The sequence below is a fragment of the Heterodontus francisci genome, chromosome 18 (genome assembly GCF_036365525.1).
Source record: "Heterodontus francisci isolate sHetFra1 chromosome 18, sHetFra1.hap1, whole genome shotgun sequence".
Lineage (NCBI taxonomy): Eukaryota > Metazoa > Chordata > Chondrichthyes > Heterodontiformes > Heterodontidae > Heterodontus > Heterodontus francisci.
The window spans coordinates 2657441-2673108 of NC_090388.1; the positions used below are offsets into that span (position 1 = coordinate 2657441).

Here is a 15668-nt window from a genome sequence, read left to right on the forward strand (position 1 = left end):
TGATGCCAAAACTGACCAAATGGAGAGTTGGTGGCCATATTGAGCCAATGATGAGTGTCATCCACAACAACGGGATAGAAAGAACTTGCATTTCTATAGCGTCTTCCACATCCTTGGAATATCTCCCAGTGCTTCACAGCCAATGAAATACTTATGGAAGTACAATCACTGTTGTAATGGAGAAGAGCACAGCAAGCTCCCACAGAAAACAATGAGATAAATAACCAGGGGGGTGAATTTGCTCGGTCGTTTCTCTTGCTGTAACTTTAGTGCAAATTTGGCAGAAATGGAGGGTGGGATGATTTTCAAATGGTGGCTATTCATCTCTCTTCTGAATGCCAGACTGCCAGGTGGTGGTGGGTACTGTGACATCTACTCCATTCATGCCCAAGGACTGCTTGGTGCAAATTTCAGGGTCACCCAAATGAGGTGTAAACCTGCTTAAATTCGCAAATTGGGGTCTTACAACAGTTTTTCAGGGTATGAGCACTCCTACCTCCTCCCTTCCCTGCAAAGATATTAAAAAAAAAATAAACAGCTTCTGAGGCTTCTTCTGGCTGCAATTGAAGTTCTGGCAAGACTGACATTTAAGTATTGCAGCCGATCCCCATTGTGTTACCAGACCCGAGGAGCAGGTAAAAAGGATCCCGCCCAGTTTTGAGAGAATGTCTTTACCACCTGCTCAGTGGAGCAAAGATAAAAATTGTAGCTCATAAGATCTTGCCAGCTCGAAAGGCGGGTAAGTGACCTGCGCCATTTTAACTGCCCACCAGCCTGAACGCCACCTGGATGCTAGGGTTTAAATTATCCCACCCCCTTTGCAGTTTTCCCACCCAAAGGTTGTGCTGAGGACTTTTTTCTGAGACTTAGACTCCCCGAGTGTAGCAGGATTGGGGGGGGGTGGGGTAGGGTGGCGAGGTGGTCGGGGGGAGACAGTAGTGTCATGGTAATGTCACTGAACTAGTAATCCAGAGGCCCAGACTAATGCTCTGGGGACATGGGTTCAAATCGCACCACGGCAGCTGGTGGAATTTAAATTCAATTAATCAATCAAAATTTGGAATTGAAAGCTAGTCTCAGTAATAGTGCTATGAAACTACCATCGATTGTCATAAAAACCCATCTTGTTCATTAATGTCCTTTAAGCAAGGAAATCTGCTGTCCTTACCCGGTCTGGCCTACATGTGAATCCAGACCCACAGCAATGTGGTTGACTCTTAACTGCCCTCAGAAATGACCTAGCAAGCCTTTCAGTTGTCAAGGGCAATTAGGGATAGGCAACAAATGCTGGCCTTGGAAGCAATACCCACATCCCATGAAAGAATATTTTTTAAAACCTGGAATGTATCTCAGGATTAATAATTAGAACTGATTTTACTGTCCTCCAGATTTACAGAACATTTATTTAAACACTATAATTTTAAAATATGAGTGTGCAGTGAAGTTTGTGATTTTTGGTACAGTCAGCAGACTTGTTGTAAATTTCTCGAGGGTTACATGACATACCATAGGAACAGGAGGAGGCCATTCAGCCCCTCGAGCCTGATTCGTCATTCAGTGAGATTGTGTCTGATGTGCACCTCAAGTTCATCTGCCCACCTTGGTTGTATAACCCTGAATAACCTTACCCAACAAAAATCTATCAATCTCAGTTTTGACGTTTTCAACTGACCCCCCAGTCACAACAGCAACAGCTTTTTGGGAGAGTTCCAGATTTCCACTACCCTTTGTGTGAAGAAGTGCTTCCTGACATCAATTCTCAACGGCCTGGGTCTAATTTTAAGGTTATGCTCTCTTGTTCTGGACTATCTACCCTATCAAATCCTTTAATCATCTTAAATACCTTAATTGGATCACTCCTTAATCGTTTGTATTCAGGGGAATGCAAGTCTAGTCTATACAACCTGTTCTCATAATTTAACCCTTCTAGTGCCACTATCATTCTGATGAATCTGTGCTGCACCCCCTCCATGGCCAATATATCATTCCTGAGATGCTGTGCCCAGAACTAAACACAATCTCAAAATGTGATAAACAGGGCCTTTTCAAGTTGGCAGGCTGTAACTAGTGGAGTGTCACAAGGATCAGTGCTGGAGACTCAGCTATTTACAATGTATATTAATGACTTCGATGAAAAGACAGAGAGTAATGTATCTATGTTTGCTGACGATACAAAGCTAGGTGGGAATGAAAGTTGTGATGAGGACAAAGAGGCTGCAAAGAGATATAGACAGGGTAAGTGAGTGGGCAACAAGGTGGCAGATGAAGTATAATGTGAGGAAGTGTGAAGTTATTCAATTTGATAGTAAGAATAGAAAAGCAGAATAATTTTTAAAGGACATTAAGTTGTAAATGTTGTTGTTCAGAGGAACTTGGATATACTTGTATAAGGAACGGAGAAAGTTAGCATGCAGGTGCAGCAAGCAATTAGGAAACCGAATGGTATGTTGGCCTTGATTGCAAGGGGATTGGAGTACATGAATAAGGAAGTCTTACTATAAACGTAGAGGGCTTTGGTGAGACCATACTTGGAGTACTAGCACAGTTTTCGTTTCCATATCTAAGGAAGGATTGCATTGTAGGTAGTACAGTGAAGATTCACTAGATTGGTGCCTGGGACAAGAGGGTTGACCTAGGATGAAAGGCTGAGCAAATTGGGTCTATACTGTCTGGAGTTTAGAAGAATGAGAGGTGATTTCATTGAAACATACAAGATTCTGAAGGGGCGGGATAGGGTCGACACGAACAGGTTGTTTCCTCTGGCTGGGGAATCTGAAAGCTGGGGCACAGTCTCAGGATAAGGGGCAGATTATTTAGGACTGAGATGAGGAGAAATTACTTCACTCAAAGGGTTGTGAATCTCTGGAATTCTCTACCCCAGAGGGTTGTGAATGCTCCATCGCTGAATATATTCAAGGCTGAGGTAGACAGATTTTTGGTCTGTCAGGGAATCAAGGGATATGGGGAGTGGACAGGAAAGTGGAGTTGAGGCCAAGATGAGATCAGCCATGATCGTATTGAATGGTGGAGCAGGCTCGAGGGGCTGTATAGTTCAATCCTGTTCATATTTTTATCTTCATCAAGGACATCAACTTGAACCTGTTTTCTGAGAGCACAAAGGTGAAGATATACTTTGGTTCTTGGAGCAAGCCGCAGTTTCCCTATAATAAAGCTTGTGCCCCTCCTCCAACTTTGACTAAACAAAACAGCCATTGAAAAATGTTTATATTTGATGTGTTTGTACTGCACTTGCAAATTGTTAGTTGAATATTAGAGGGCCCTTGATGAGAGTAAGCAGGTTGTAGCCATTACAGTAAAATAAAAGCAAAATACTGCAGATGCTGGAAATCTGAAATAAAAACAGAAAGTGCTGGAAATACTCAGCAGGTCTGGCAGCATCTGTGGAGAGAGAAACAGAGTTAACGTTTCAGGTCTGTGACCTGATGTGAAATGATGAAAGGTCACAGACCTGAAACGTTAACTCTGTTTCCAGCACTTTCTGTTTTTATTGTAGCCATTACAGTCCAGACTGTCCTCTGATATTGAATGATTTATAGCTAGAGAAAAATATTCCAGAAAGACTGAAATAAAAGCAGCCATTGTATTACAACAATGACTAGAGTGTTTATCAGATATAACAGCAGAGATTGGAGAGTGTTATTGGGGCAAATAACCAGGTAGATGGGTATCCCTGGGGCAGAGAAGGTCTAGTTTGGAGTCTTTAGTTCCCAGCATTTTCATGCTTAATGTGTGAATCTTTAAATTCAAAAAAATGAGTAAAGCACGCAGAGCAAAGAACATGTTTGCAAATTAATAATATGCAGACTTCGGTTACTGTTTGGGCATTCATATTTTCCTGATTATGCCTTTTTGAAATGTCTTGGGATGCGTTCTATTATTTCTGGGTTTGTTTTTGACTAATTGATAGAGATTCATTGCTATAGTTAGTCGACAGCTCCATGATTGTGACGATCAGGTTGGTACAAGGTGAACTGGATGGACCCTTGGTCTTTCTTTGTCCAGAAATTCCAAGTGCCCTATCTCAATGCCCACTCTTATTATTAACTTGCTTTTAGCTCCTTGTAGTTAAATTGTAAACAAGTTCCCTGTACAAGTGATTACCCTTGAAATGGCAAAATCGCCTCGATGTTCCTCGGGTCCTTTGTGCACTCCTGGGGTGAGGTGATCAGGAGAGGCGGTGGGGGTGGTGGGGGAAATTGGGAGTGACAGAGTAACGCTGAATGCTTTTCAACGCAGCCCCCTTGACACTAGACCTTGTACCAACCTGATCGTCACAATCCCATGGAGCTGTCGACTAACTATAGCAATGAATCTCTATCAATTAGTCAAAAACAAACCCAGAAATAATAGAACGCATCCCAAGACATTTCAAAAAGGCATAATCAGAAAAATATGAATGCCCAAACAGTAACCGAAGTCTGCATATTATTAATTTGCAAACATGTTCTTTGCTCTGCGTGCTTTACTCATTTTTTGAATTTAAAGATTCACACATTAAGCATGAAAATGCTGGGAACTAAAGACTCCAAACTAGACCTTCTCTGCCCGGGGATACCCATCTACCTGGTTATTTGCCCCAATAACACTCTCCAATCTCTGCTGTTATATCTGATAAACACTCTAGTCATTGTTGTAATACAATGGCTGCTTTTATTTCAGTCTTTCTGGAATATTTTTCTCTAGCTATAAATCATTCAATATCAGAGGACAGTCTGGACTGTAATGGCTACAATAAAAATTCTGAGGGAATTAAGGGGTGGGCATGGGGTGAGGGGGGAAGGAGGGAATCGGACACACTCTCCAATATGGACATTATATACCAACACTACTGGGTTATCCACATGGGACTGCCGTGGCATAACCCCACCCCCCCCCCACATCACAAAGGCACACCTCTACCCCAACCCTCTCAGCAGCAAAAGGGTTAATGCTGAAGTTCCAGTGGTGCTGGGTACTTGGTGGAACAGGCTCGAGGGGCTGAATGGCTGACTCCTGTTGCTATGTAACTGCTCCATTGGAACCACAGTTTCGTTTTCTGATGTGTGCGTGTTCCATTACTAAGTTTTATCGAATCCAGATTTGTTAATTTATTTTTGGAAACACCTGGTTCAGCAGATTCAATACTCCAATTGGGAATGCAGAAATACGACTTAACTTCAATGTTTTTGAATTGCCCAAGAAAGAATTTGTGCCTATCAGAGTTCCGGGACATTCCCAGACAATGCTCTTGATGCACACATGCTGTTGTTATGCAGGCACTCCTGGGAGCCAGTTTGCACATAGCAAGATCCCGCAAAGCAGCCAACAAGATGGATGGCCAATCAATCTGATTGTGGCCATGTTAGTTAGGGGGCAAATTTTGTCAGAGTCTCCAGGGAGACTTGTTGCTCTTCATCCCTCACCATGCTGTGCACGCACTGGGAATTTTCACAAGTCTTCTTTCTTTTCCACTGCCTGGTTATTGGAGCAAATGACAGGGTAGGTGAGGTATTCTTGGAATGGAAGAGGTTTAGAGTTTGGACTCTTCAGCTCTGAGAGTCTTCATATGCCTAATCCCCACGTACACCAAATTCCCACCAAGGTTACAGTGGCAGGAGGAGTGAAGTACTCAGCAAATTCATCCCCATTTTGATTGACACAGTGAGTTGTGATGATCTGGAATGCACTGTCTAAAAGGGTGGTGAAAGTAGATTCAATAGTAACTTTCAAATTGGATGTGAATGAATGCTTAAAAAAGAAAAAAAAATTGCAGGGCTATGTGGAAAGAGCAGGGAGCTTGGACTAATGGAATAGCTCTTTCAAAGAGTCAGTACAGGCACGATGGGCCGAATGTACTTTCTCTGAGATGCTTCGTTCTACAATTCATAAGACTTCCATGAAATTTCTGGTAATATACAACAACAACTTTTATTATATAGCACCTTTAACATAATAAAAGAACATCTCGAAGCACCTCCCAGGAGCATTATTAAGCAAAATTTGTCACTGAACCACATAAGGAGATATTAGGACATGTGACCAAAAGCTTGGTCAAAGAGGTAGGTTTTAAGGTGTGTCTTAAAGGAGGAAAGTGAGGTAGAAAGGCAGAGAGGTTTTGGGAGGGAATTCCAGAGTTTAGGGCCGAGGCAGCTGTGGTCACCAATGGTGGAGCAATTAAAATCAGGAATACGCAAGAGGCCAGGATTACAGGAGCACCGATATCTCGGAGGGTTGTGGGGCTGGAGGAGATTATAGAGATAGGGAGGGGCGAGGCCATGGAGGGGTTTGTTAACAAGAATGAGAATTTTAAAATCAAGGCTTAATCAGTAGCTAGTGTAGATCAGCGAACGCAGGGTAATGGGTGAATGTGACTTGATGCGAGTTAAGACATGGGCAGCAGAGTTTTGAATGAGCTCGATGTAAAATAAGCTCTGGATTGCTCATTTATTTAATGTCAGTGTTATTTTGAAAACAAGGAGTAATGTGAGGGATTTTGTCAGTTTAAGTGCTCACCATTATTATTCTTCCTCACATTTTTAGGAGAAGATCCTGAAACCAGGAGAATGAGGACAGTGAAGAACATTGCCGATCTGCGGCAAAACCTAGAAGAGACCATGTCCAGTCTCCGAGGGACCCAGATAAGCCATAGGTATTTGCTTTGTACATCATTTAAATATGTATTTATAGGGGTTAGTTAGCTCAGTTGGCTAGAGTGCTGAATGATGCCAACACTGTGGGTTCAATGTGCATACTGGCCGATAGAGGCATACCTCCTCACCTTGCCCCATGATTTTTGTGGAGTGGTGCCCTTTAAGCTTTATAACCAATTGTCTCGCTCATATGGAGGGAAATGCCGATGGTCCTTCATGGAACTTGGCTACTCACCAGAGGCCACACCTCTTCAGACTAGTGATGTTGTAGAGTCATGGAGAGATACAGCACTGAAACAGGCCCTTCAGCCCATCGAGTCTGTGCCAACCTTCAACCACCCATTTATACTAATCCTACATTAATCCCATATCCTCTACCATGTCCCCACCATCCCTCCATTCTCCTACCACCTACCTATACTAGGGGCAATTTACAATGGCCAATTTATCTATCAACCTGCAAGTCTTTGGCTGTGGGAGGAAACCGGAGCACCCGGCGGAAACCCACGTGGTCACAGGGAGAACTTGCAAACTCCACACAGGCAGTACCCGGAACTGAACCCGGGTCGCTGGAGCTGTGAGGCTGCAGTGCTAACCACTGCGCCACTCCATGTTAGATCATCACTGAGGGCTGGAGATGGGACTGCTGTAATAAAGGTCTGTTTGTGAAATGGCTTTGCCCTCCAGATAGATTTTGTGATATTGCAGGATGGATATCTAATACATTGGAACGGCACAGAGAATCACTTGGTCAAAACACTCTAGCTATTTGTATGAGAATGATACTGACTGTAATCTCAACCCTTATATAGCAATCTGTGTGTACCCTGGAATAGTTATATTTAGAGGGTAAGGCTCCCTAATAGAACCTGGAGGGGTAGATCTGTCAGCCTGATTCATCACATCTCCCTCCAAGTGACCATGGCAGCCAATGTCTCATAGGGTAGCAGAATCTTTACTGGACACATGGCAGGAAGCTTACTGAGGCTCAGTGCTTGTAAACTGCATGGTTTTAGCTGATTAAACTCTAGTGTTATCCACGTAGGTTCATAGAATCAGCCAGCACAGAAGGAGGCCATTTTTCTGACTGTACCTGTGCTGACTCTTCGAAATATCTATCCCATCCGTCAGTGGAAATAGATTCTTCTAATTTATCTTAGATGAAGGAACCGAAGGTATGGTTGCTAACTTTGCTGATGACACAAAGATAGGTAGGAAAGTAACTTGTGAAGAGGACATAAGGAGGCAACAAAGGATATAGATGGATAAGTGAGTGGGCAAAGATCTGGCAAATGGAGGGCATGTGGGAAAATGTGAAATTGTCCATTTTGGCAGGAAGAGTAAAAAAGAAGCATATTATCTAAATGGTGAGAGATTGTGGAGCTCTGAGGTGCAGAGGGATCTGGGTGTCCTAGTGCATGAATCGCAAAAGGTTAGTATGCAGGTTCAGCATGTAATTAGGAAAGCTAATAGAATGTTATTGTTTATGGCGAGGGGAATTGAATACAAAAGTAGAGAGGTTATGCTTCAGCTACCTTCAATCATAAGGTCAGAAGTGGGGATGTTCGCTGATGATTGCACAATGTTCAGCACCATTCGTGACTCCTCAAATACTGAAGCAGTCCGTGTAGAAATGCAGCAAGACCTGGACAATATCCAGGCTTGGGCTGATAAGTGGCAAGTAACATTCGCGCCACACAAGTGCCAGGCAATGACCATCTCCAACAAGAGAGAATCTAACCATCTCCCCTTGACATTCAATGGCATTACCATCACTGAATCCCCCACTATCAACATCCTAGGGGCTACCATTGACCAGAAACTGAACTGGAGTAGCCATATAAATACCGTGGCTACAAGAGCAGGTCAGAGGCTAGGAATCCTGAGGCAGGTAACTCACCTCCTGACTCCCCAAAGCCTGTCCACCATCTACAAGGCACAAGTCAGGAGTGTGATGGAATACTTTCCACTTGCCTGGATGGGTGCAGCTCCAACAACACTCAAGAAGCTCGACACCATCCAGGACAAAGCAGCCCGCTTGATTGGCACCCCATCCATAAACATTCACTCCCTCCACCACGGACGCACAGTGGCAGCAGTGTGTACCATCTACAAGATGCACTGCAGCAACGCACCAAGGCTCCTTAGCCAGCACCTTCCAAACCCATGACCTCTACCAACTAGAAGGACAAGGGCAGCAAATGCATGGGAACACCACCACCTGCAAGTTCCCCTCCAAGTCACACAGCATCCTGACTTGGAACTATATCGCCGTTCCTTCACTGTCGCTGGGTCAAAATCCTGGAACTCCCTTCCTAACAGCACTGTGGGCGTACCTACCCCAAATGGACTGCAGCGGTTCAAGAAGGCAGCTCACCATCACCTTCTCAAGGGCAATTAGGGATGGGCAAGAAATGCTGGCCTGGCCAGCGACGCCCACATCACAAAATGAATAAAAAAATAATACAGGGCATTGGTGAGACCACATCTGGAGTACTGTGTACAGTACTGGTGAGACCACATCTGGAGTACTGTGTACAGTACTGGTGAGACCACATCTGGAGTACTGTGTACAGTACTGGTCTTCTTATTTAAGGAAGGATATAAATGTGTTGGAGGCAGTACAGAGAAGGTTTACTAGACTAATACCTGGAATGGACAGGCTGTCTTATGAGGAAATATTGGACAGGCTAGGCTTGTATCCGTTGGAATTTAGAAGAGTAAGAGGCGACTTTATTGAAACATATAAGATCCTGAGGGGTCTTGACAGGGTGGATATGGAAAGGATGTTTCCCCTTGTGGGAGAATCTAGAACTTGGATTCACTGTTTAAAAATAAGGGGTCACCCATTTAAGACAGAGATGAGGAGAAATGTTTTCTCTCAGAGGGTGGTGAGTCTTTGTAATTCTCTTCCTGAAAAGGCGGTGGAAGCAGAGTCTTTGAATATTTTTAAGGCAGAGGTAGATAGATTCTTGATAAGCAAGGGGATGGAAGATTATCAGGGTAGGTGGGAATATGGAATAATCAGTTCAGCCATGAACTTATTGAAGGGCGGAGCAGGCTCGAAGGGCTGAGTGGCCTACTCCTGCTCCTACTTCCTATGTTCGTATCTCATATGAAATCTCCCTTTAACCTTCTCTGCTCTAAGGAGAACAATCTCAGCTTCTCCAGTCTCTCTCAGTAACTGAAGCCCCTCTTCCCTGGTAATATTCTAGTAAATCTCATCTGCACCCTCTCCAAGACCTTACATCCTTCCCAAAGAGTGGTGTCCAAAATTGGACAATTAAGGTTTTAGCATAACTTATTTGCTTTTTTACTCTGTGGGCCCGATTTTAACTCTGTGTCAGTAGATGGATTTTGAATGAGTTAAAACCTTGCCCTATGTCTCTGTTTATATGTCTTTTGTTTACATACACCCTCAGAACTCTCTATTCCTGCTTCCTCATAAATATTGTACCATTCACTTTAAATTGCCTCTTCTCATTCTTCCTGCCAAAATACATTACTACACATTTCACAATACTATGGGATGTACCTTGGAGTCTCCTATGCTAAGTTTTATTAAGTTACGACCTTGACCTTTTCAAGCTTTGGTTCTGCCAACCAGTGCTGTATGGGTGATCATTTTATAACCTCACTGGTACCTTATACAATAAGTTTGATCCTTTCTCTGATATAGCACACATTTCTATTAGTTGGAAGCCATTTAGACCAGAATAAGGTGAAACAATTGCAGAGATATTGACTGCTCTTTGAAAGAGCCAGCAGTGAGTCGGTGGACCAAATGGCCTCCTTCTGTTCTGTACTATATCATTCAATGACAATACACTAAAGTGCTCTTTGTTTTGGCAGCACTCTGGAAACAACGTTTGATAGCACCATCACCACTGAGGTAAATGGCCGAAGTATGGCAGCAGTGACCAGCAGATCATCGGCCATGTCTTGGAGGCTTGGCCAGACGAGCCCGCGACTACAGGCAGGCGATGCCCCTTCTCTCGGGACTGGCTACCCTCCTCGCCCCACTGCCAGCCGCTATATCCACCCTGACAGTTCGCGCTACGTGTACACTGCGCCCCTCCGCAGGGCGGCGGGATCAAGAGCTGGTAACGCCTCCCAGCCAGACGTCACCGAGAAAGGCGGACCTGAACTCGACATGGCACCCACCGATATAGACGTCACCGGCTACATGAGCGACGGTGACTTGCTGGGAAAGAACGTTAGGATGGAGGACATCGGCAGTGGGTGAGTGACAGTGTGCCTTGAATCACTGACGTACCGCGCAACAGACGGACGTATGAGATGCTCCACTGCTGGTGACAGATGCTTCCTGAGTCAGAAGGTCATGGGTCCAAATCTCATGTCAGAGATTTGAGCACAAAAATAAAGGCTGATGCTCCAGCGCAGTACTGAGGGAATGCTAAAGTGTTGGAGGGTCACTACTGAGGGAGTGCTGTACGGTCAGCGGGTCACTACTGAGCAGTGCTGCACGGTCAGAGGGTCAGTACTGAGGGAATGCTGCACGGTCAGAGGGTCAGTACTGAGGGAGCGCTGCACGGTCAGAGGGTCAGTACTGAGGGAGTGCTGCACGGTCAGAAGGTCAGTACTGAGGGAGTGCTGCACGGTCAGAGGGTCAGTACTGAGGGAGTGCTGCACTGTCAGAGGGTCAGTACTGAGGGAGTGCTGCACGGTCAGAGGGTCAGTACTGAGGGAGTGCTGCACTGTTGGAGGGTCAGTACTGAGGGAGTGCTGCACTGTCAGAGGGTCAGTACTAAGGGAGTGCTGCACTGTCGGAGGGTCAGTACTGAGGGAGTGCTGCACTGTCGGAGGGTCAGTACTGAGGGAGTGCTGCACTGTCAGAGGGTCAGTACTAAGGGAGTGCTGCACTGTCGGAGGGTCAGTACTGAGGGAGTGCTGCACAGTCAGAGGGTCAGTACTGAGGGAGTGCTGCACTGTCGGAGGGTCAGTACTAAGGGAGTGCTGCACTGTCGGAGGGTCAGTACTGAGGGAGTGCTGCACTGTCGGAGGGTCAGTACTGAGGGAGTGCTGCACTGTCAGAGGGTCAGTACTGAGGGAGTGCTGCACTGTCGGAGGGTCAGTACTGAGGGAGTGCTGCACTGTCGGAGGGTCAGCACTGAGGGAGTGCTGCACTGTCGGAGGGTCAGCACTGAGGGAGCGCTGCACTGTCGAATCATCAGTACTGAGGGAGGGCTGCACTGCCAGAAGTGCCATCGTTTGGATGAAACGTTAAACCAAGTCCCGTCTGCTGTCTCAGGTTGATGTAAAAGATCCCATGGCACTATTTCAAAAAGCAGGGGAGTTCTGCTCGGTGTCCTGACCAACATGTCTCCCTCAACCAATGCAGATTCGATGTTAATTGTTACATGGCTGTTTTTGGGAGCTTGCTGTACGCAAATTGGTTGCTGTGTTTTCTACATTACAACAGTGACTACACTTCATTGGCTGCAAAGCATTTCGGGAGATCCCGAGATTGGGGAAGTTGCTTTAAAAATGCTCGTCTTTGATTCTTCTATCTCTGAAATTATTTAATGTTTATATGTCACCAGTGTGAGATATTTTAGAATAGGTTTTATAAGCTTTTCCAGTTTAATTCTTTGGTTCTTCCTTTGAAACCTTTGTGACATGAATATGTCTCTTGCAGGTAACAAATTGATGGGGCTAAGCAATTAATCCAATGATGACTGTAATGTAAACCGACTCTTAATTTGCAACACAGATCATTTTGATGTGAGTTGGAGAAGCTGAGAATCAAAATTAAAAATAAAAAGCATTCAACATACATTGACACTTAAGGCTATAATCAGTTTCATGGAAATAAGGAGAAACTGTTTCCAGTGGCAGAGAGTCAGTAACCAGAGGACACAGCTATTAGGCGCTTGGCAGAAGAACCAGAGGCGACATAAAGAAACATTGGGCTGAATCTTCCTGCGAGGGTCGGGAACTGGACTTTGGGACCATATGTGGGTTTCGAATCTGCACTTGTTGTCAAAGCGATTGCTGGTGCAACATAATGCCAAGTGAGTTCCTAATTGGCTGCCTGAGTGTTCACTGTTCAGTCGGTTGGCAGTTGGGTTCCCAAGGCAGGAGACCCAATGAGAGCACAGGTCGGCCGGCAGTGCCACCAGGAGAGGTGGGTGCTCTTGAGGCAGTAAGGCAAGTGTGAGGGCACCACAAAATGGAGGCATACTCAGAAGCCTGCTGAAAATGTAAAATTGAAAAAGGCTCACACTTGTTCGGGCCATCAGTTTGGTGGTGAAACATCTCCATAGGCTGGAGAGACTCAAAAACAGGGTCACAATCTCAGGAAAAAGGGGTCGGCTATTTAGGAACACAGGAGCAGGAGTAGGCTGTTCAGCCCATCGAGCCTGCCCCACCATTCAATATGATCATTGCTGATCATCCACTTCAATTCCTTTTTCCCACACTATCCTCATATCCCCTCATGTCATTGGTAATTAGAAATCTGTCAGTCTCTGCTTTAAACATACTCAATGACTGAGCTTCCACAGCCCTCTGGGGTAGAGAATTCCAAAGACTCTCAACCCTCTGAGTAAAGAAATTTCTCCTCATCTCTGTCCTAAGTGGCTTCCCCCCTATTTTGAAATTGTATCCCTTGGTTCCAGACTCCCCAACCAGGGGAAACATCTTAACTACATCTACCCTGTCTATTCCTTTAAGTATTTTGTAGGTTTCAATGAGATCACCTCTCATTCTTCGAAACTCTGGTGAACACAGGCCCAGTTTCCCCAATCTCTCTCCATAGGATAATCCCACCATCCCGGGAACAGTTCTGGTGAATCTTCGTTGAACTCTCTCTATGGCAATAATATCCTTCCTAAGGTAAGGGGACCAAAACTGTACACAGTACTCCAGGTGTGGTCTAACCAAGGTTCTATACAATTGAAGAAAGACTTCACTACTCCTGTACTCAAATCCTCTTGTGATAAAGGCTAACATACCATTAGCCTTCTTAATTGCTTGCTGCACCTGCATGTTAGCTTTCAGTGACTTATTGACAAGGACACCCAGGTCCCTTTGTACATCTACACTTTCTAATCTCTTACCATATAAGAAATACTCTGCACATCTATTCCTCCTACCAAAGTGGATAACCTCACATTTTTCCACATTATATTCCATCTGCCACGTTCTTGCCCACTCACCAAGTCTGTCCAAATCCCCTTGAAGCCACTTTCATCTTTCTCACAACACACATTCCCATCTAGATTTGTGTCATCCTCAAAGTTGGAAATATTACACTTGATCCCCACATCCAAATCATTGATATATATTGTGAACAGCTGGGGCCCAAACACTGATCCCTGCGGTACCCCACTAGTCACAGCCTGCCAACGCGAGAATGACCCGTTTATTCCTACTCTCCGTTTTCCGCCTGTTAACCAATCCTTAATCCATTCCACTATATTGCCTCCTATCCCATGTGCTTTAATTTTGCTAACCAACCTCCTGTGGGGGGACTTTATCAAAAGCCTTCTGAAAATCCAAGTATACCACGTCCACCGACTCCCCTTTATCAATTCTGTTAGGAACGGCCTCAAAAAACTCTAACAGGTTCATCAAACATGATTTCTCATTCATAAATCCATGTTGACTTTGCCCAATCAGATCATTATTATCCAAGTGTCCATTTATCACATCCTTTAGAATAGATTCTCGCATTTTCCCAACGACTGATGTAAGGCTAACAGGTCTGTAATTCCCTGTTTTCTCTCTCCCTCCCTTCTTATATAATGGGGTGACATTTGCTCCCTTCCAATCTGTCGGAACTGTTCCAGAATCTACAGAATTTTGGAAGATGGTCACCAATGCATTCACAATCTCCATAGTTACCTCTTTTAACACTCTGGGATGTAGAATATCAGGTCCTGGGAACTTATCAACCTTCAGCCCCATTAATTTCTCCAATACAACCTTCTTGCAAATACTAATTTCCTTCAATTCCTCATTCTCCGTAATTCCTTGGATCTCGAATTCTGGGAGATTTCTTGTATCTTCCTCAGTGAAGACAGACACCAAGTAATCATTTAGCTTCACTGCCATTTCTCTATTCCCCATTATAAATTTTACTGACTCTGCCTGTAATGGACCCACATTTGTCTTACAAAGAACAAAGAACAGTACAGCGCAGGAACAGGCCATTCGGCCCTCCAAGCCTGCGCCGATCTTGATGCCTGCCGAAACTAACACCTTCTGCACTTCCGGGGCCCATATCCCTCTATTCCCTTCCTATTCATATATTTGTCAAGATGTCTCTTAAGCGTCGCTATCGTATCTGCTTCCACCACCTCCCCTGGCAGCAAGTTCCAGGCACTCACCACCCTCTGTGTAAAAAACTTGCCTCGCGCATCCCCTCTAAACTTTGCCCCTCGCACCGTAAACCTATGTCCCCTAGTAACTGACTCTTGCACCCTGGGAAAAAGCTTCTGACTATCCACTCTGTCCATGCCGCTCATAACTTTGTAAACCTCTATCATGTCGCGCCTCCACCTCCATCGTTCCAGTGAAAACAATCCGAGTTTTTCCGACCTCTCCTCATAGCTAATGCCCTCCAGACCAGGCAACATCTTGGTAAACCTCCTCTGTACCCTCTCCAAAGCCTCCACATCCTCTGGTAGTGTGACGACCAGAATTGCATGTAATTACGTCTTAGCCAAACGTTTCCTTTTTATATACCTATAGAAGCTTTTACAGTCCGTTTTTATATTTTTTGCGAGCTTACATTCATATTCTATTCTCCCTTTCTTTATCAGTTTCTTGGTCCTCCTTTTCTGTATTCTGAAATCCTCCCAATCCTCAGGTTTACTACTATTTCTGGCAACTTTATTGGTCTTTTCTTTTACAATCCTTAACTTACTTTGTTATCCACAGTTGACTGCCTCTACTTTTGGGATTTTTGTGCCTTGAAGGAACGTATAGTTGCTGTAAACTATGTAATATTTGTTTAAAGACTATCCATTGCCGATGTACTGTCATACATTT

General features: G+C 44.6%; 1 protein-coding gene across 5 annotated transcripts in view; it reads left to right on the top strand.

Annotated features, from left to right (window-relative positions):
- nav3 (neuron navigator 3) overlaps positions 1-15668 on the top strand; it is a 361431-nt gene that overhangs the window by 89103 nt on the left and 256660 nt on the right. For all 5 annotated transcript variants that reach the window (XM_068050100.1, XM_068050098.1, XM_068050099.1 and 2 more), the window contains 2 exons: positions 6541-6649; positions 10503-10892. In XM_068050100.1, the coding sequence (XP_067906201.1) occupies positions 6541-6649; positions 10503-10892 (499 nt within the window). The remainder of the gene's footprint in view (positions 1-6540; positions 6650-10502; positions 10893-15668) is intronic.